Here is a 19,411-nt window from a genome sequence, read left to right on the forward strand (position 1 = left end):
CAGACTCCTGCGTCATCCCCTTCCTACTTCTGATTGATCACAGTGGTCCTACGCTCCAGAACTGATTCTGCCAGGCATCAAGCGCTGTGTCAATTCTTTTTAGATGTACAGAAGAGGCTCGGAGCATTTGAAGAGCAGAGCATCATAGAGGAGAAGTGCCTCTTGCTCGGAGAGCAGGCTTTGCTCTGCTGCAGAATGTTTGCAGGCAGCAAACTATTTTTTAAGATTTTAATAGGAGCAAGTTCCCATGGATACATTCAAGTATCCTACACATTCAAGAAAACAAGTGTCTCGCGGACTCACTAATGCTTAGCATTGCTCAATTAAATATTCTTCTACTGGAAGGAATAAAAAAAGAAGTTGAAATTGGGTATTTACTAAACAGATTAAGTACTTCTGTGTTTAATGCATCACTCTGCCTATCTCTACTTATTTCATATGATCACCAAAACAAATCAGGTGACATGGCAGAGAACAAAATATCTGTTCTGCTCTCTTTTGGCCTTCTATCCTGGCCAAAAAAAAATGAAACAGCGCAGAGAGCAGCTTCAAAACAAAAAGGAGACAGGACTGCAAAAGTTGCGTGCAACCTAATTTTCAGAGTTGATCTATTGATGCCAAACCCGGATCTCACTCGGATCCCGTGGCAGTCAATCCCCTTCGCTGCCATGCAGGCAGGATTTGGCCCCGATAAAATATCCGCCTGCATTCCCAGCTGCTGGGTCCAGCTGCCCCGGAGGAATGCAGGGCGGCTGAGGGCGCTGGCGTGGGATGGAGTCCCAACTTCCAGTGAAGAAAAAAAAACCTCTCCATCTCAGTGCCTGGATTTCAACTTTGCAAGGCGAGAGCTGCATCTGATAAAGCAAAACCTGCCTGACAATAATTCAATTTAGATTCTTCTCCCCCACCAGCTTTGATTGAACCAGCTCCTTTCCTGAGTGTAGCTTTAAGCATTTGGAGAGCTTTGGAAAGCGATACGCGCGTTCATGAGCAGTAGGGTAGAAGAGCAGAGTTACACGTGTGCATATTAACTTTGCAGCAAATTAGAGCTGAGTATTCCACGCGATATTTTCATAGGGCTGAATCCTGCTTCTACAAGCCAACAAGAGTTTCACCACTTCATAGCATGTCACAGACAACGAGATGACAGTTTGCACAAAAGCACTTTGAGGGGGGGATTAAACCAAGCAAATAAATACATAGCAGTCATTTTAGCGCTCTGGATGCAAGCAGAAATGACTGAAGGCATAAAAGCCAGCTAATTCCTGCTAAAAAATCAATGGGAGCTGAGGAGATACGGCTCTCATACCCCTGGAATGCTGTCCTTCGACTGTGGGCTGCTCTCATCTCTAAAAGAAGATTGAAATGCGAGGCTGTCATTGATTTTGCAACTGTCCCCATATTTCCTGCCTCACCGTTCGGAAAAGTTGCCTCCGCAAACCTCACTCAACGCACTCCGAGCATCACTCTCTTCAGGCGAATTAGCAGCCGCTGAGGCTCGGATTTAAACCTTCCCCTAGCATCGCCGCGCTGTTCAGAGTAAAATTCAACATCCAAGCTATTTCTGTGAAATCAGAGGCTATTTCAGCCCCGGGTTTGCATCCCCTTCCATCCAATCCCATCCCTAAATCCATCCGTAACCCAAGCGCCGTCTCCCTGAGCAGCTCGCAGCTCTCCCTCCTGCCCACAGCTCTTTCCCCGAGGATTTTGAAGCCAAGACCCGCGTCCTTGAGCCCCAAGAGCAAACCCAGCGGCGGCGCCGGGAGCTCTGCGGGAGCTTTGCGGGAGCTCTGCAGCCTCCACGCGGCTCGGGGACCCCCGCTGCCCTCCCGAGGGGGGAGGAAAGGAAAGGGGAGCCTCGGAGGGGCAGGAGGAAGGAGAAGGGGAGACCCAGAGGGGCAGGAGGGAGGAGAAGGGGAGACCCAGAGGGGCAGGAGGGAGGAGAAGGGGAGACCCGGAGGGGCAGGAAGGAGAAGGGGAGACTTGGAGGAGCAGGAGGGAGGAGAAGGGGAGACTTGGAGGGGCAGGAGGAAGGAGAAGGGGAGACTTGGAGGGGCAGGAGGGAGGAGAAGGGGAGACTTGGAGGAGCAGGAGGGAGGAGAAGGGGAGACTTGGAGGAGCAGGAGGGAGGAGAAGGGGAGACTTGGAGGGGCAGGAGGGAGGAGAAGGGGAGACTTGGAGGAGCAGGAGGGAGGAGAAGGGGAGACTTGGAGGGGCAGGAGGGAGGAGAAGGGGAGACTTGGAGGGGCAAGAGGGAGGAGAAGGGGAGACCCGCAGGGGCAGGAGGGAGGAGAAGGAGAGACTTGGAGCTTCGGAAGGGCAGGAGGGAGGAGAAGAGGAGCCTTGGAGCTTCAGAGGGGCAGGAGGGAAGCCAGGGGGTCTCCTTGAAGCCCCGGCGAGGGACCCCTTGGACACCTGGTGGGACGGGAAGGAACTGGGGGGGGGGGGGGGTGTTGGTTCCTTGGAGCCCCCGTGGGGCAGGAGGGAATCGGGGGGAGCCTTGGGAGCTCCAGCCGTGAGGGAGGGAAGCGGGTGGGACCCCTCGCAGCCGCGGTAGGGTGAGGGGGAGCCGGGGGGGAATCCTTGGAACCTCGGCGGGGCAGGAGGGAAGCCAGGGGGTCTCCTTGGAGCCCCGGCCAGGACACCTGGTGGGACGGGAGGGCCGCCTCGCAGCCCCGGCGGGGTAGGGGGAGAACCGGGGTGGGGGGGGACCTCGTAGGGCGGGAGGGAACTGGGTGGACTCTTTGGAGACTTGGTGGGGCCGGAGGGAAGCAGGGGAGACCCCTCGGAGCCCCGTCGGGGCGGGAGGGAAGCGGGGGGGACCCCTTGTAGCGCCGGTGAGGCGGGAGGGGGGGTACTCCTTGGAGCCCCGGCAGGGCAGGGGGGAAGAAGGGGGACCCTTCGGAGCTCCGTCGGGGAAGGGAGGAAGAGGAGGGACCCTTCGGAGCCCCGGCAGGGAAGGGGGGAAGAGGGGGGACCCTTCGGAGCTCCGTCGGGGCGTGAGGGAAGCGCGGGGGGGGCCGCCTGGGAGCCGCGTCGGGGCCGAACCGCAGGGTCCCCTCAGAGGCCCGTCGGGGCGGGAGGGAAGCGGGGATCCCTCTGGGAGCCGGGGGGTCGGGAAGGAGCGGGGAGGGGGGTCCCCCTCAGCCCTGCCCCCCCCCCCCCGCCTCCCCCCGGGGCAGCCCCGGGCCCGCCCTGCGTCCCGCGGGGGGCGGAGCGGGACCGGGAGCGGCGGGCGAGGAGCGGGGCCGGGGCCGCCGCCGCCGCCGCCCATGGAGCCGAACGGGACGGCGGCGGCGGGGGGGAACGGGTCGTCGGGCGGCGGAGGGGGCCCCCTGCTCATCCCCTCGGCCTTCGGGACGGTGCTGTCGGTGATGTACGTGGCCGGGGTGGCCGGGAACGTTTACACGCTGGTGGTGATGTGCCACTCGGCGCGCTGCGCCGCCCCCATGTACAGCTCCATCGTCAGCCTGGCCCTGGCCGACCTGCTCTACCTCTCCACCATCCCCTTCATCGTCTGCACCTACCTGGCCCAGGACTGGTACTTCGGGGACCTGGGGTGCCGCATCCTGCTCAGCTTGGACCTGCTCACCATGCACGCCAGCATCTTCACCCTCACCCTCATGTGCACCGAGCGGTACCTGGCCGTCACCCGGCCCTTGGACACCCTGAAACGCTCGCGTGGGTACCGCAAGGCGACGGCCGGGGCCGTCTGGTCGGTGTCGCTGCTCCTGACCTTGCCCATGATGCTGATGGTCACGCTGACCGAGGGGGGCAAGGCGGAGGGCAAGGTGAAGAGGATGTGCGCGCCCACCTGGAGCGTGGACGCCTACCGGACCTACCTGACGGTGCTTTTCAGCACCAGCATCATGGCCCCGGGGATCATCATCGGCTTCCTCTACACGCGCCTGGCCAGGACCTACCTGGAGTCCCAGAGGAATCCCCCCCACAAGGAGAAGAGCAAGAGATCCCCCCGGCAGAAGGTCCTCATCATGATTTTCAGCATCGTGCTGGTCTTCTGGGCCTGCTTCCTGCCCTTTTGGATCTGGCAGCTGGTGCGACTCTACAGCAGCTCCCTGCAGCTCACCACCCAAACCCAGAAGTGCATTAACTACCTGGTGACCTGCCTGACCTACAGCAACAGCTGCATCAACCCTTTCCTCTACACCCTGCTCACCAAAAACTACCGGGAATACCTGCGCAACAGGCACCGCAACTTCTACAGGTTCACATCTTCCTTTCGCAAGAGAGGCTCCAACCTGCAGTGCTCCTGGGGACGGTCCATGTCCTCCAGCAACCAGTACGACTACAGCTCGGAGGCGCTGGGCATGGCCACGCTGAAGGACAAGTGAGGACGAGGAGGCGCTCCGGAGGCACCAGGACCAGCAGAGCATCTGGCCAAGGTAGGGCTTGGGAACCCCTTAGCCCCGCAGTGTCCTAAAAACTCATTTCTGGAGGTCGCTGTAATTAGGGGCAAGAAGTTGCGTGAACTCAAGTACCGTGAGATGCACTTGAATTTCCGTCTTAGGGCTGTCAGGGGAGTCCTGCCAGCAGCCAGCCAGGACAAGTCCTTCTGGGTTTTGGGTGCAGAAGATGAAGTGAATACTTTGTTCAGTTCTGCGCAAACTCTTTTCACACTTTGCTGGGTTTTGCTCCGTCTCTGCACCGTTTCTCCTGTGTGGTTTCTTAGTGCTGTCCTCAGGCTACAGCTGGGTCAGATCCGCTCAAGGCTGGAAGTGGCCTGGTATTGCTTAATTTCACTGCAAGCCTTAGGTTTGCCTTACATAGTACCGCTGTCTGTTTGTAAAGTGTGTAAAGGGACCTTTAAGCCCCTTTTCCCATTTCCTATTACATTAGAGTGCACTGCACTTTCATCAAGCTGAAAGTCTCTGTTTTAAAATTCATTGCAGCAGCACTTCAAACTCCAAGCATTCAAAAACCACAAGGTAAGCTGTCAGGAACCACAGGATTACCTAAAAAAAACTTGTAATTTTTTTAGGTTTCTACCTAGGATTGTTTGAATTTGCCACTGGTGGTTTTTTAAAGTTGGTCCCTTTCTCAACAGTCAACAGGGCTTGGAAAACTGAATATTTACCTGGGGAAGAAAGAAAAATACCTTAAAATCCTGCCACTCAAAGATTTGAGACTTTAAGAAAAGTGATTGAATCCTGTGTCATGAGACTCATCATAAAAGGGATAAATTTATTCATGACATTTCATCAAAAGTATTCTGCCTCAAGGTATTCTGCTCATTTTCCCCCACTTTGTGTCTCATAGCAAACCTTCGCCACAGGTACTAAAGCTGTCTGTAAGCATCTAAACAATTGTAAAAATTCGGTTTATAAAATAAATGTTCATTAAAAAGTGGGCTATGATCAGGCTTCCCCTGGCACGGTCTCTTCACCCAGCTCAGGGGGGAGTGTATTTACCAGGGGAGAGGCTGCCGTACCCAGCTCTTCTCTGAAGAGCTCATGTATATGGAGATGAAGTTGGGCTCAACATTCCTCTTTCCCTGCTCTGGGGATAAGCAAAGCATGGTACGAGTCGCATAAACACTTGTCATCAGCTAGTGATGCCCAGGGACCTCTGAAACAGCTGGCAGTTGCTTAAGGAACAGTCATTTCCATTATCATACAGTGTACTCCAACCCCCCTCTGCCCGAGGAGTCCCGCTGCAGCCCTGTGAGCGTTACCAGGTTCCTGTGTCCTTGGGTGATCTTCTGGTGGTGCACGCCAAACTTTAGGGTACATTTGTGCTAAAGCAGAGACACAAAGTCCTGACACCACAGCCAAGGACTGGGAGCAGAGAACACAGCACAGCAACACGCTGGATTTTATGCACTGAACTAAGCACAGAAAAATAAACCCCTCAGGGCACACGTTGGATGAAAACCAGGGAAGCACGTTCCTGTGCTGGGACTCAGGCATTCTTCTTACAGATACAGTTGTTAGGGTGGTTTTCAGGGAGGGGAAAATAGGTAACTCACCTTAGAATTTCTTGTATTCCTTTTAAACATGGGAGTGTCTTCAAAACACTGGTGACCAGTTTGTCATGTTCCATTATTGTGTAGACTGCCACGCGGGGCAGTGTAAATACACCTAACAGTGCCCACTTCCTTATGAAACGTGGAGACTGACACATGGTTCACGTTGGGAATTTGGCAGGGAGAGCGGGCTTTGGCAGGTTTTACGAACAACTTTTCAGGAACTAATTAATTTTTTAATTATTAATTCTGAAGCCATTGTTAGTTTTCCTTTGCTTCCCATTTCTGAGGCTGGAAGTCACTGCTATATAAGAATAACAAAGATGATAAGTCTTAATTCAAAAGACAGTGTGGAAAGGCTGGACTGTAGTGTCATCTGTGAGGTGTGCTGTGCTGTCCCGTTCTCAGGGAGTGTAACTGTGCAGCTGGACATCCAGCCTGGCAGAGCCCAGCATGGCTGCGTCCCTTCCTGGCGTTGCACTTGCCCTTTCCCCACCTCTGAGGAAAAAAATAGTATTTACTTATGCCTGTAGAAAGAAAAACTGATGCAGATTCGGATCATGACCTGACACTGTCCTGATGTGTCTTAATTTCCATTGATTGGCCTGAGGAGAAGGGCCTTAGAAGGCCACATACCCACCACAGTGTCACAAGGCTGCTCTAGGATGGATGATTACCGTGTATGAAATAACAGATGATGGAAGAGCTGTATAGGTGTCAAAAAGAGTATTAGGTAATACACTTTCTTTCTTAAAAAAAACTACATTAAAACATCTGAAGCCAAATATTCTAAAAACATAGTTATTAACAAGAAGAGGAAGCTGAAAAGGAGTCATGCCTAGAAAACAAAGGATGCAAATGGAGAGCAAACAAGATCTACACTTGTAAACTAATGTGGGGATAGCAAACAGAAGGGTTTGATTTGGGGTACGCTTCCCAAGGTGGCCCATCAGCCACCAAAAGGGATTCTGCTACTTCGCTGAGCATCACGAACAGTGCACAGGGGATGTGCTTTCTGTGTCACATTGGCAAAGCATCAAATATCAAAGGGTTGATGGAGGAGAATCTAGATGAAAAGCAAAAGGTTGGGTATTTGTCACTCACCAGATTTTTCAACCAATGTGTGCTTCAGCCTGGTCCCATCCCAGCGCTCTCATCTCTCCCATCAGCCTCAGATAAACTCATACAAGGTTACTCTAGTGATGGAACCAGTAAATTTGATGGCACCTACAAAGCATGTCATTGGAGCAGAGAAGAGCCTGTTTAACACACAAAACTGGCCGACAATCAGAAGATGCTGCTGTGTGTGATGAATGACAGCTCGTCAGCAGCACAGCAAGCGTGACACGGTGCAGACCTTGCAAACACGACTCCTCAGGAGCCTTTTGGACTCCTGGGGAACAGAGCTCAATTTAAAAGACAAATTATATAAACAACATCCCTCTTATTGTCCCATCAGACCAGTTAAACTGCCAAAAGTCAGTAGGTTTGACCCACTTTGTAAATAAACTGCAAGAGCAGATGTTTTAACTGACTTCATTGTGTCTGTAATTGGGCAAGCCTTGACTCTTCTGGGTGTGCTCATGGTTTGGAGGCAGATTTCATGTATCTTCCTTGAGCAACAAAACAAATGAATCCAATCATTAGCTTTGGAAGGTGATTGCTGCTGCCTGTCTATAGCATAGAGGCCTCTCTGGGGTTGACACATCCTTTAAATTACCCGGAAAGGGTAGCTTTGCCTGTGACCCCGGCTATTTTGGGGAGGGTGCTGGTTTGGGTTGGTAGGATCTCAGTATTCATAAGTGCATCTCCCTCTGTGCAGGCCACACAAAACTGTTGTAGAGCAGCTCAGGCTGTTTTCTGTGTGACTGAGAGGTATTACCTGTCCTCAGCACTAAAAAGAATGAGTCAGGACTCCCAAATCCATGAGAATAAAAACACCTCTTGATTCCATAACCACAGAGGTTACGAAAGCGTATGAAAATTGAGGTGCACTGAACCAGAATCTGGATGATAAGACTTTGCAAACTCTGGTTATCTTGTCACTGCTGGTAAATCTGAAGCATCTCAGGACGGGGCTGAAGGAACAACAGGAAAGTCAGTCGAGCTGTAACGGAGTGAAATGTGGTGATTTCCTTGGAAACAATTGTACTTTGGCTATTCTCCTACATTCCAAGAAGGCAAGCACTATGTACCCTGGGAGCATTTATCATACCCAAATCACTGTAATCCTGTGCGTTTTAATGTGGTTTTTGTTAATTATAAATGACATTTTGCTGCAGGTTTAGCAACACAGCAAAATGGGAAACAGTAACTTTAGGAAAGGGAGCAGCATTTTTCTTGCTGGGTCAGTGGTTGTCACTGCAAAATTCCATACATGCTTTACAAGAAGGAGAATAGTTTAATCACTAAAAAAACTCTTCAAACGCCCCTTAGGGTACAGGGCTTTATGACACACAAAAAACAGAATAAGCAACCCAGACTGTAAAGAAATGCAGTTCCATCCTGAGTGCTCTCTCCTTCCTTTAATCTTAGGTAGCATCTGCTGTGGCAATGGCAAATTTTCCACTTTCACTTGAATACAGAAAATGCCAGTCCTTTATGGGACAAGTCAGAATGGTTCTCAGCAGACACAGCTGAACCTGAACCTGACTGAATTTTTGCAGGCTTCACCTTCAATCACACATTGTTTTACCATTTTCCTCCCCACTTTTCTCAACCAAATTTGCAATAAATGCTCAAAAGCCCCACATCACAATTTAATCATCAGTGCAAGCAAGTCATTAATGTTTTAATCCCTATTTTAGCAGTCATTTTTGGTGCTTAGTGTGTGATTGAATACCTGTGAAGCCAGCGCAATAGAGGTGATTTTATGAGTGCTTTGTACCTTGCACAGTACCAAATGCATGGCTTGCTGCCCAGTTGCGTTAAGCCAGGAGAACAGGCTGATGACTAAGTTCATAATCCATTCCCCATCAGCAAGATGAAAGGAGAAAGAGCATAAACCTCAAATGTGAGCTCAGCCCTCAAACCACAGGAGCGGATAATGCAGCACCTGAGAAACCCTGAAGGCAGCCCCAAAAAGTCAGAGATCTTCACTGGGAAGTTTGGCTGTTTCAGGAACACTCGGCTCTCACCTTCGTATTTCTGAGTCCCTCTGGTGGCTGCAGCAATCTTTCATCCTGAGGCCTCGGAAAGAAAATGCGCTTTTTAATTTTAGGCTTTATATATTTATATGTTTTATAGCAGTTTCACACAATCAGGGCACAACCTGACTATATGATAGCATTTAATGTCTTTCAAGTATACTTTAAAGTAAAGATACTACAACTTCTAAACAAGAAAAGCCTGTTGTGAAAAGAAATCCTCCTTCCAAGTGCTAACTTTCCTCTCCCACATTTCTTTCTACGCTGAACCCAGACTACCTTTATTCCTGCAATTTTGCACAGCATCCTTACTTCCAGCACCCACAGAAACACCCAGAGCCAGTGACTAACTACAGTTTATCCCAGCTGGGGTTTTTTTTTGCCTTGTAATGTTGGTTGTTACTGTTACTACCAAATTTTTCTTGGAAGTTGGATAGACAGGGAGTTAATTGCTGTGGCTTATAAGAAATATATTGCTCTGTTCTCAAAACTGTAACAGCAGCTTCACAGGACATAAGTACCCTTTAAAGTTATTGTTATTATTGTTATACAAAGTTTTCTGCCCTTGTTTGGGAATGTATGTAAAACACAGCGGAGAGAAAGGACACATCAGTTGGGAGCAAAGTATCCGGGGTTTTGGATGACCCAGGTTGAGTTTTGTGAAAGCAGATGGAGGAGCTCGCTGAGGGTTCACTCAGCCAAACCTTTAGGATGCACCAAGCTCCTGTCAGACACCCAGCATTGAAAGACATTATTGAGGCATATTAAAACCAAAACGGAACAAACATTAAGTTATTTAAAATTATTAACATTTCTGCTCAGGAATCCATCTTTCTTAACAGACATTGTTTCTCTAATGATCATGTATCACCTTTGAGCAAGATTAACTGCATCCTAGCAGGTTTCGAACGGTCAAAACTGAGCTTTGGGGTCTGCAGTCCCAACTAGAGGCTCCCTTTCCCCAAAGAAAAGGTTCCCAAAGGGATATACCAAAGCAACATTGCTTCTGTATTTTCCCTTTTTTCCCCAGCCAAGAAAGGGACAATTAAAAGAGGAAAGGGAGAAATGAATCCTGAAGAATTCTTCTGGCATTTGGGCTCTACTTCTCTGTTCTCTCCGTTTATAATTTAAATTTTAATTTAAATTAAACATTATTGTAAACACTGAGAATACAGTGCAATGAGCAACATGGTGAAGAGTTAAGAAGCATTCACTGAATTTGTTAGAGAAGACTGAACTTCTCACAGAAGAACCCACCCAAACCCCTCCATCAAGATACCTGAAGGGCAATTAGTTAATCGGTTTGTGCAAAACCAAACTATCCAGCAACATTAGCCATGCTTGTCAGAGAATACAGTTCTAAAGCCAAAGCAATGCTAATGCTGGAGAAGTGAAGTCTGCTAAGTTTGTTTCAGCTTGTTTAGGCCAGCGTCTCCGAGATGTCATTTGCCTTTCCTTGCGTATTCCCGTTAGGATCTTGAATTCAGCTCCTGAATTCTTAACTAAAACCAAACATCATTTCATCCAAACAAAGCAAGAGAGATTCCTGAAGCTAAATGTGGTGTGTCCATAAACACAGCCTTTTTGGAGACAGTTCTGGCTTCATATATGCCCTCCTGCAAACCTCACTGGGGACTTCCATCAAATTCACAACATTTCTACACCTTTTAGTTGTTTAAAATACCAGCTTGACATTTGAGAACCACAAGGATGGCTCTTGCAAGAAGCCTCCCAGGAAAAGGCAGCGTGTAGCAATTGCTTCTCAGCCTACATTGAGCTTACCTTTCCAAAATATGGAAGGATAGAAAAAGTAAATTCACTGTCACAGACTAATCATAGAATCATAGAACCACCAGGTTGGAAAAGACCCATTGGATCATTGAGTCCAACCATTCCTAATGCTAAAAGAAGAGAGGCACACACAGAGAGGGGACATCCAAACCTTCAGGGACATGTTGGTCCCACCAGACCATGGCAGTAGACAGTACCACCTCCTATACTGAGCTCCCGCAGCATCCTCCCTTTGGGAAGCATGACCTGACAGCCAGCTCTCAGCATTACAGTACTCAAAAACCCAGTAACCCTGCTGATTTAAATTGAGTTTTTGCTTTTTTCTTTATACCAGATACTTTTTCTTTCATTTAATGCTGTAGAAGGGAATATCTTCTTATTATTAAATCAGCTGGAGCCCTCGTTACCTCTGGCCACTGCATTTTGAAAGCAGAATGACATGCCCCGTGCCTCGCAGGAGCAGCGGTTATCTGAGCCCACTCAAGTGCATTTATTTCTCTTCCTTCACATCATGCTTGACCAATCTGATCGCCTTCTCTGAAGGCACGACTAGCTGGGTAGCTGAGGGGAAAGCAGTGGATGTGCTTACCTCAAGGTCAGCCAGGCACCGTCTCCATAACATCTTCCTAGGGAAGAGTAGGGAGCGCGGCTTGGAGCGGACAGTGAGGTGGAGAACTCACTGGATGGCAGAGCTCAGGGGGTTGCGATCAGCTGCACAGCATCTTGTTGAAACCCTGTGGCCAGTGGTGTTCTCCACGGGTCGGTACTGGGCCCAGTCTTGTTCAGCATCATCAATGACCTGGATGAGGACACAGAGTGCACCCTCAGCAAGTTTCCTGATGACGCAAACTGTGAGGAGCAGCTGATACGCTAGAAGGTGCTGCCAGTCAGCAAGACCTGGACAGGCTGGAGAGCTGGGTAGAGAGGAACCTCATGAAGTTCAACAATGGCAAATGCAGAGACCTGCACCTCAGGAGGAACAACCTCCTGCACCAGTACAGGTGAGGGGCTGACCTGCTGGAAAGAAGGTCTGTGGAGAAGGACCTAGGACTGCTGGTGGACAAGTTAACCATGAGCCAGCAACGTGCCCTGGTGGCCAATCACTGAATCACAGAATAACCAGGTTGGAAGAGACCCACCGGATCATTGAGTCCAACCATTCCTATCAAACACTAAACCATATCCCTCAGCACCTCATCCACCCATCCCTTAAACACCTCCAGGGAAGGTGACTCAACCCCCTCCCTGGGCAGCCTGTTCCAGTGCCCAATGACCCTTTCTGTAAAGAATTTTTTCCTAACGTCTAGCCTAAACCTCCCCTGGCGGAGCTTGAGGCCATTCCCTCTTGTCCTGTCCCCTGCCACTTGGAAGAAGAGGCCAGCACCCTCCTCTCTACAACCTCCTTTCAGGTAGAAGGCCAAGAAGGCCAAGGGTATCCTGTGGTGCATTAAGAAGAGTTCTCTTATCCAAAAGGTGCTATCTACAGTAGGGAAAAGATTTCCTTTTGGAGATAACTTAGGATTGAGGTTATCTATTAATAGCTTTGATTAATGGCAGCTATTCTCAGCTGGCTTTGCTGGGAATGTGGCTGAAATGAGTCTCCTGATAGAAACATCTTAATTTCAGTGCATCAATAGCATTTCTAAAGCCCCCTCACGTAAGAAACAACACAGCAGGGAAGGAAAATCATTCTTTACCTCCTGGGAGCCTCTTCTTCCCCACATTACGGGTTGGGAATGCTGGGGTCAGAAGAGGTAAAGGCAGGGCATTCTTCCCAGGCAGAGCCCACGCGTGGCTCCTGGCAGGATCTTGGTGCAGAAGAGGCTGAATAGAAAGAATCACCCAATGTTCATCACTAGTTGCTAAACACAAAAGAGCTCACCTGTCATTCTGTTGGTATGTTTTTTAGAACGATTAAATCTGTCGAGGAACTTCCACCTGCCTGAGGCACAGCACCAGGAATTCCCAACAACGGAAGCTGGGGAAATAGCAAGCAAGTAACTTTGCTTGACTGTTTGCATTTGTTTGCTTTAATACAAAGGCAAATTTATTATGGCAAATATCTCTCAAACATCAAAGTGCTACCTTTCAGCAGCTTCTTGTAGACAGGATGATGAAGGTGCACAGCCTCTGGTACCCCAGGTTAAGGGGAAAGCTCCTGTCAGATCCAGTATCAATGGACGGGGATGGACCACTGGGGACAGAGCTGGAGCATCGCTTGATCTCTTACCTCCATCCATCATAAGTTAATATTTTCTTTACCAGGCATTGTGTGCCCTGGATATTCAGTATCTATCATTGTTATTAAAAAGAAAAAAAAAAACAAACTGTAAGAAGACTTGGGTTTAACCGAATAAAAGACAAGAAAAAAACCTTTAAAACTTCACAGCCTTGGGAAACTGCTTGTGTTCCCCTTAACTTGGGTCCTCTTGTTCACAGCCCAGGATGGGGGCTCAGGGAAACAGGGACGAGAGGGTCTCAGGTGTGGGGAGAAGGGCTTAGGCAACAACACTACCTGCCGGATGCAAAAGTTCACGTGTCACACGGAATTACTCGCTCATCTTAATGAGATCACAGAGGAATTCCTGTAGGCTGAGAGAAGGCTTAGGAAGACAATCCTGCATCAGCATCATGCTGCCTCCAGTCACAAGGCTTTACACCTGGCACGGAAGTAGGACAAGGAAGAGATGGGCACCCTGAGGAGCTGCAGAGGAGAGCACATGCCCAGGCAGCTGCTGGAAACTTGAGGCTTCTTGGAATCTCACCTCTTGTCAGGATCTCTGTGCAGAACCAGCATCTGATCTGACAGCCACATCCCCACCTCGAGACACATCTATGTCCCTTGCAAGTCCTCCTCTCTTCTTGTCCTATTTACTATGCTCGCAAGCAAACCCAGTACAGGAGCCTCTAAACTCTGCTATGAGCAGTAAGCCCTCACAGAGCAGGGTTCCAAACTACAGAGACAGTGTGGGGCAGCACTAGTGGGATGTCTGCTGCTCTGAGAGTGTCAGGGCATAAAAAGAAGCAGAAAAGCTTGCCAGCATGAGCACATTAGCTTAGATCTCAAAAAAACCCTATTAAAGCATCATCTCAATAGGCATTTTTGTCTTCTGTCACCTTCTTCAGTAAACGTTTGTCTCCAAGAGTTCCGAGGCATGCGTTTCAGCCTCCGGCTGTGGAGGCTCTACGTTTAAATACAGACTTCATCGCAGGACCTGCCTAATGACTGTGCTTTCTCATCACTCTCCACAGACAAATCTCCTGTCCGCTTTGAAAAGAGCTTTTACGGAAAGATCACAAATCAAACATTTAGCTTATTTGTGCCACAGAAATATGTGCTTGCCTTTAGCGTGTTGCTGTCTTTGGTGTTCTTATTTTAATCTTACCCTTTTTTTTCCTGTCTCTGCATGTTCTGCCCTTTCTTTGTGCACCGTTTCCTTCTCAGCACCAAGTTACAGCCTCTCCCAGGGACTCTGCTTCCACCTTTGCTTTGCTCCAGAGCTAAAACACCACTCCTCACACTCTAACACCCCAGTGAGAGTGTCAAGGCTTTGGGAGAATTTCACACCTCTTGAATATCAAATGTGTCATTTCAGGTTGCCCGCAGAGAAGGCAGAAGCGTATTGATTCCCTCAGCGTAATCAGAAAGCAGGCATGTTTCTGCAAGTGCAATTGATATAAGCAAATCCAACTATATTAGAGAAGTTACATCTACATAGCCAGGAGCATAATTTGAAAGGGTTTTCCTTTCCTGTTACCTCAGCTTCGGTTTCCTCTGTCCCCTCATTTAGGCTGGAACATCAGCTTTGCAGCCTTATGGTTTTAAAGGATTAAGTTATTTTTCTTTATAGTGTTGGGTGGGGTCCAATCAAGCCAAAAATAATTATTTCTTGTCACGATCAGCTTCACTGTCCACCCCTAGGCAGCTAAACCAATACAACTGATGAGCCATGGAAAAAAGGGCTTGTAAAACGACACCTTCAGATTGGTTTTAAAAATTATGGGTGAAAAGCTTCAAGGACCTTGAGATTGTTCTAGTTTAACATATTGCTCAGCCCAGTAAATGGCTGAATCCACAATCCAACAACTTTCATCCCGCTGCAACTACAAATATCTGCAAGACTTGTGTTCTCAGAAGAGTGGGGCTTTACCTTCTGTTTTCTTCTTTCTGATCAGTGAGTAGGGCCATGGCTTCCCTCTCTAGAGATGCACATTAGCCCCCAGGGAGGCTTTCTAAAGCCCTGTGAGGCAGAATAAACTTCAAGCATCGTTGTACCTTTGCCAGAGCACCCATGAAAACACAGTATTGCTACTTCAATCCACACTAATAACTTTGATGCTGGATCCTCAGTCTTAGAGGGACTACACACTGCAGGACTGCATGGGGGAGAAGGTTTCCTTACGTTGCCTCTGAACCTCTGGGGTTTTTTTTTCTGTTCAGTTTTCAATTACTTGACTCACACTTCATGGGTTTCATTTCCCGGCACATTAACAGCTGGTGGTTTTGAAGGCTGCTGGTGGTGAGGGCAGGAACTGGAATGGATAGTAATTACTCACTGAGCTCATTATAATTGTTCAGTTATTGAATAATTTGGAAAGGCAAGCAGGGGGAATATTTGGTCAATTAAGAGCTCGTTTAATCACTGCTAAATTTAGCCCTTCATGGATTTGAAAACCTTTGCTTACCTGCACTGCCAGGGAAAGCAGGAACACTTTTCCTCTAGTCTTTGACATCAGTCATCGAGATGGCACTTGTTCTTTGCCTTAGAGTGTTGTGGGTTTGCTCCTGATTCCCTACTAGCTCCAACCCTCCCACATTTGGCCTCATGAGCATTAAGAGCTTTCTGGAGCTTTAGTGACCAAATATGCCTCCAATGAAAAAAAAATGATGTTACAGACAGAGTAGCAAAGTGCAAGCATTTAATAGAGCTCATTGAGAGCAATCAAAAGAAAAGCTTCTACGCCCTTGTCATTTTCTGTTGTTGCTAAAGTAAAAGTTCCTGGGCATGTGTTTCTTCTGTTTGAGGTTTTTGATAATTTAAGTCTTAGGAAGCAAGTCTATCACTCAGAGGATACACAAATTGAAGAGAAGGAAGTGTCCAAACTGAACCTTACCTTTAACAGTACACTTCAAAATGAAGTCAACTCATTTTTTATGTTAGGGAGAAGATGAGGGAATAAGCCAGATCTTGTATGTCTGGAGACAAACCAGTCTTTAACAAAGGCCTCCATGAACTTCTTGTGTTCTGCTTACTTTAAATGCTGCAAAAAAAAAAAAGGAAAATAATTTTTAAACAGTTTTTTTCAGAGCAAACTCTGCAAGGCAAATTCTGCAAAACAGAAGAGCCATCAAAGTAGGTTGAACTTAAAACCTGACAACTTTGACAGCCTTCTTGCAGCAGCATAAAGCCACGTCATTTCTGCAGTTACTCGTGATTACAAAATTGTTGAATGAAATGCAATCCAAACCTGTCAAGGGTTGTAACTCTCAAAGAGGCAGAACAAATGATCTGCAATGATAAGCAGTCGAGGGCTCCACTGGGTCCTTAACTGAATGTTTTGCCAAACTGCTCCAAATTAGTGGACCTTGTCCATGCTGAGTCTGGGCTGCTGAGGGGATGAGAAAGCTCCTGGTAGGAATCTAGTTGATTTTAAATATTCTGTTGATTTAGGGGTGGGTTTTTGGTGTTTGTGGCCAAGGGACACAAGGGCTTTCTGGGCTTCCTCTGTGGGAGTGTGTGCAATCAGAATTCTTGTAAGCATCAGTTTTACTGCCTCTTAACAAACTGGACAGGTTGACAGAGACCTAGCCCCGAGGATAAACACCATCTCCGTTGTTGAAAATAAGTGTCCTCCAAAAGGAGAAACCTGCAGCTGAGCGGTCACCCTTGCTGCTGGGGAGCTACCACGGAGTACAGGACGTGCCTGTGGGCTGGCAGCACTACCCCAGCAGAAACCTTCTCCTGCTATCAGACCCAAACAGGAACAGTCTGTAAGGAGGATTAAGGCTAGAAAAGCCAGGGCTGTTAATTCAGGTACCAGAACAACACTCAAACTTATTTTGCAGAAATACAGAGGAGTAGCAATCTTCACCTGAGTCACTTAGAAAAATTCCTCCTGAGGGCTGCTTTAAGCCTGTGCCCAAATACAGAGGTTGGCTTTTAGCCACAATACAATTGTTGCAAAATGCTCAGGTTTATGGAGTTTTCATATTTCAGAATAGCTTCAGCTTTTTAGCTGTTTAGGAATGGTAAATCCTTATGTGGTTAGGCAGCATTCTTGGCTATTCTCTCTAAAAAGAACTTACTTTAATATTTATGGTCAGGCTTGTACTGTTGAAGGAAAATGAGATTAGATAGGCTCATTAAGTCAAGCATTTTTTCCACATCTGCATTCTTCCCCACAAAATTTTATCTCTCAATTTCAAGGCAGCTAATTCAGAGACAGATTTTACTCATCACAGCGATGCGAACCTGAACCCCTGGCATGCTCCGTGGATAAAGCTGCCTTAGATGTACACCTGCTGTTCTCACCTTTCAGGGCAGCTGGACCGTTCAGAATGCATTCACCAAGCACGCCATCACTATTAGAGAACTAAAATCTTACTCATTTAAAAATATTTTTGCAGTGTCCTAGTCCTGCTCCCACATTTTTCTTCTCCACATTACAAGTAAGTCCTCATCAGCACTTGGGTATCTAGAGCAAGTGGTGACTGCAGGTTAATAACCAAGCCAAGGCTTCTTCCTTGCTGCACATCTGTCCACAACTGGAAGGAAAGAAAACTAAGGTTCAATAACCCTGTTCAGCGGAGGAAAACAATGACATTGACTTCTTAAGTTATTTGATCCACTTACTCATTCGCTCCATTTCATTCATTAAAAACAAAACTTTAAGGCTCAAAGCTTTCTGGTTTGTTTTTTTTCCAGTTCTGCCAAATGGTCTAATAAGAGGAGATTACTGTTCCTTATGACCCTTGGCATGTTTGTAACTTTAATATTTAAGCCCTTAGAACTGTACTGTTACACCTCCCACTCCAGAGGAGTGAGATGAAGAGCACAGCTGCTGTCAAACAGCTTCTCTGCTCCCCAGCTCAGGACCCTGCAAGTCACAAAGCCGTCCTGATGAGAGCACAGGATAATTAATTTAGACCTGAACGTATCAAAAGTATCTCCCTGTACAATGCAGCTAAAGAAAAGCTTTTGATCACTGCCCATCCGGGCATGCTTTATGGCTGAAATATTTAATTTAAGCAGAAGGATGAGGAAGAGGACAGGCTTTAATGGTCTGCTCCAAAGCCTGGACAAAAGTCTTACCTATTGAGTCAAAACGTACTTAACTTGTATTGAAAGTGATAATTTCTGCAGCATGCTGGAATTCACTGACTCACAAGCCATCTGGAGGTGCTAAAAGCATTTAGAAAACAAGATTAAGAGGTCTGAAATTCCAGTTGTTGAGGTGAAAATAGCAAGACTCAAAGTTAGCTGGCAGTCAGCTGTGAAGACAGAAGACTTTAAGACTCTTGGTACTAATAAATGTAACATGAGTGAGTGCCTTCATCATCCCCTGAGCTCTTTGAGAGAATATCCTTCAAGAGAAAGACACGTTTATTTGGTGCCTGTGCTGAGGCAGAGAAACAAAGATTCTTCCTGCCTGCATTTGGTCTGAATGGAAGAGGATCTCCAACAGCACGTGTACATCTGGAAAGGGAAAGTGAGCAGGGAGAGGACTGGATCTCCAGATATCGTGCAAGCATGAAAAAGGAGAGTAGAACCTCAGAGGAGAGCACTGAAGAGCAGGTGCACATCCACTGCACCTCAACGAAAGGATTATGAAATGAATCAGCTTTGTCCTTTCTTCTGGTTCCAAATACCCCAAAATTTCCAAACCATTTCCTTTTCTTTCCAAGGGGAAAATTTCTGTATGCTCTGTGTATTTATGAATTGAGTCCTTATTTCTTCTTGGATTGCTTCTTATTTACAGGTCTAAATTCTGCCCAGTTCCAGAGAAGGTACGATAGATGCTGTACATGGAAGACACCATCAACTAAAAAAGCCCCAGTTGATACACAAGATACATGCAGAAGAAAGCTTAATTGATTATTTTTTAAATAGAAGGATGCAGTGTGAATTAATTTATTTTAGCATACTCAGCATTCACTATTAATTCAAACAGAACATGGACAGGATAAACAGCTTAGGTACATGATATTGAGGAAGAGGTCCTATTGAAAGTTTTATAAAGGGTTTTAACAGCAAGAGCTTTGCTGCCTGAGAGCTTGCAGTTTCCTGTTCTTTGTCTGATCTTCTAATAAAACAACAAAACAGACTGAAGAGAGAGGGGAAACCTCAGTTCAACACCGATACAGACATTTCAATGTGGGAGAAATCTCCCACAGCTGCTTTCTGCCTGACATCGTCTTAAATTTAACTTACTCCTCTGCTTGACTGACTTCTGTTCTATTTCTTTCTTCATACTAGTGAAAGGCAGTTTA

The 19,411-nt window shown here is 47.4% G+C and overlaps 1 protein-coding gene across 5 annotated transcripts; it reads left to right on the forward strand.

Moving 5' to 3' along the window:
• Positions 1-3,262: 3,262 nt before the first annotated feature.
• LOC138728911 (urotensin-2 receptor-like) lies at positions 3,263-19,136 on the forward strand. Of its 5 annotated transcripts, none has more exons than XM_069872621.1 (3): positions 3,263-4,403; positions 4,860-4,946; positions 5,066-6,100. In XM_069872621.1, the coding sequence occupies exon 1, from the start codon at positions 3,273-3,275 to the stop codon at positions 4,350-4,352; it is 1,080 nt and encodes a 359-aa protein (XP_069728722.1). In that variant the 5' UTR covers positions 3,263-3,272; the 3' UTR covers positions 4,353-4,403; positions 4,860-4,946; positions 5,066-6,100. The 5 variants fall into 5 exon arrangements, with proteins under 5 accessions (XP_069728722.1, XP_069728721.1, XP_069728724.1 ...); XM_069872620.1 differs by having other exon boundaries at positions 4,911-4,946; XM_069872623.1 differs by lacking the exons at positions 4,860-4,946; positions 5,066-6,100 and adding an exon at positions 18,901-19,136.
• The last annotated feature ends 275 nt before the right edge of the window (positions 19,137-19,411 follow it).

The sequence above is a fragment of the Phaenicophaeus curvirostris genome, chromosome 19 (genome assembly GCF_032191515.1).
Source record: "Phaenicophaeus curvirostris isolate KB17595 chromosome 19, BPBGC_Pcur_1.0, whole genome shotgun sequence".
Taxonomy (NCBI): Eukaryota; Metazoa; Chordata; class Aves; order Cuculiformes; family Cuculidae; genus Phaenicophaeus; species Phaenicophaeus curvirostris.

Bases quoted from the DNA above. Each gene is read 5' to 3' on its own strand.
- LOC138728911 (XM_069872623.1), top strand. From the start codon at position 3,273: ATGGAGCCGAACGGGACGGCGGCGGCGGGGGGGAACGGGTCGTCGGGC.